This window comes from Dipodomys ordii, unplaced genomic scaffold, assembly GCF_000151885.1.
Source record: "Dipodomys ordii isolate 6190 unplaced genomic scaffold, Dord_2.0 Scaffold166, whole genome shotgun sequence".
Taxonomy (NCBI): domain Eukaryota; kingdom Metazoa; phylum Chordata; class Mammalia; order Rodentia; family Heteromyidae; genus Dipodomys; species Dipodomys ordii.
Genome location: NW_012267382.1, coordinates 290026 through 291629, shown reverse-complemented (window position 1 = coordinate 291629; position 1604 = coordinate 290026). Strand labels below are relative to the sequence as shown.

General features: G+C 68.6%; 1 protein-coding gene across 1 annotated transcript in view; it reads right to left on the bottom strand.

Moving 5' to 3' along the window:
* The window catches only part of B4galnt4 (beta-1,4-N-acetyl-galactosaminyl transferase 4), a 16666-nt gene that overhangs the window by 11512 nt on the left and 3550 nt on the right, over positions 1-1604 (bottom strand). The window contains exons 3-6 of the mRNA XM_013033340.1: positions 1451-1573; positions 1275-1375; positions 1090-1187; positions 122-1019 (exon numbers count right to left, since the gene is read on the bottom strand). Coding sequence (XP_012888794.1) covers positions 122-1019; positions 1090-1187; positions 1275-1375; positions 1451-1573 — 1220 coding nt within the window. The remainder of the gene's footprint in view (positions 1-121; positions 1020-1089; positions 1188-1274; positions 1376-1450; positions 1574-1604) is intronic.

Below are 1604 nucleotides of genomic sequence, written 5' to 3'. Positions count from 1 at the left end.
CCCTGTACCCGCCGTGGTGCTCACTGGCCGCTGCCCCCCCCTGTACCCGCCGTGGTGCTCACTGGCCGCTGCCCCCCCCTGTACCCGCCGTGGTGCTCACTGGCCGCTGCCCCCCCCATACCCGCCATGGCGTGCGTTGAGCCGCTCCATGTACTGGGCCGCCACGTCCACGGCCTCGGCCTCCGGCAGCTGCAGGTTTCCTGAGACGTTGCAGCGCAGGTCATTCCAGTCCGAGCGCAGCAGCTCGAAGTCCACAGTGCCCACGCTGAACGTGCGCTGCCAGTCGATGGCGTCCTCCCGCCAGCGGCCCGCGGGCCGCGCCGCCGCCTCTTCTTCCTCCTCACTGCCGTCCGGCGTGGCCTCTTCCCCTGGGAGGCCGTCGTCCTCCCCCTCCTCCCCCTCCTCCTCTCCCTCCCCGGGCAGCTGCGGCCTGGACACCTGGGCCACGCGGAGGAAGGAGGTCACAGGTTTTGTCTCGGCGGACGAGTTTGTGTCTGCAGTGGGCGCTTCGAGTTCCCGGGCACGCACTGGGACTACCCGGCTCCCCCAGGGGGCCTGCGTCCGGGCCGAAGGCCTCGGCTCTGCGGTCCTGCGGCGGTGGGGCTGCGGGCGGCGTGGTGGTGCCCGCAGCTGCACCCTGGGCAGGGGCCTGGGGCGTGGGAAGACCCTGGGGAAAGGGGGCCAGGGGGCGTCCGGCAGCGCCCTTCGGGAGGCCCGCAGCCTGGGCTGCACCGGCCGCACCCTCGTCACATACACCTTTGAGGGTGCTGTGTGGGGGGGTGGGGCCCGGCCCAGAAAGAGGGGCAGGGGCCGGGAGGCCCAGCTTAGGGCCCGGGAATGCCTGGGGGCCTGCCCATCCAGAGAACTGGACGTTGGTGGGACGGGGGTGGCCACAGTCAGCATCTTGGGCTTCGTGGGGGCCACCAGTGTGGGGGTCTGGCGGCCGAGCTGTGGCACAGAAGCCCCCGTTGGCTCCAGGCTGTCCAGCAGCTCCCGGTCATCCTCATCATCCAGAAAGTCTGCCGGAAGTGCCCAGTCAGCTGCAGGCCAGGCCAGCCGGCTGGGCACGCCGGGCTCGGGGGCACCTACCATCCGGGTTGAGGAAGAGGAAGGCGCGGCGCTGCATCTCCTCTTCATCATCCTCTCCCTCCTCCCTGTCCATCTTCATGTATTTGTAGAACCCAAACCTGGGGCAGGGCAGGGCAGGCATCAGGGGCCCTCGCTGCCAGGCTCTGCCTGGCTTCTGAGGGAACCGCCCTCCCCGCCCCACCCACCTCTCCAGGTACAAGGGCGACTCTCGGTAGAAGCACTTGTTGTCTGACTCCATGTGGGTGAGGCGGGTGTAGTCGTTGGGATAGACGAAGGACAGGTACACCTGGAGGCAGGGCAGCTTAGCTGTGTGTGAAGGGGCTGAGGCTGCGGGAGCCCACAGAGGAGGCCCGGCACTTACAAACTGCAGTCCCTGGTATCTTGCGATGGGAAAATCCTTGAGGATGTAGGTAGGGGCGTAGGCGCATGGCTCCAGCACGTTCTCCAGGCTGGAAGGCTCCATCCGAGGAGCTGTGAGGGGCAGTTACTGTGGCCCAACTGGCGCCCAGCCTCTG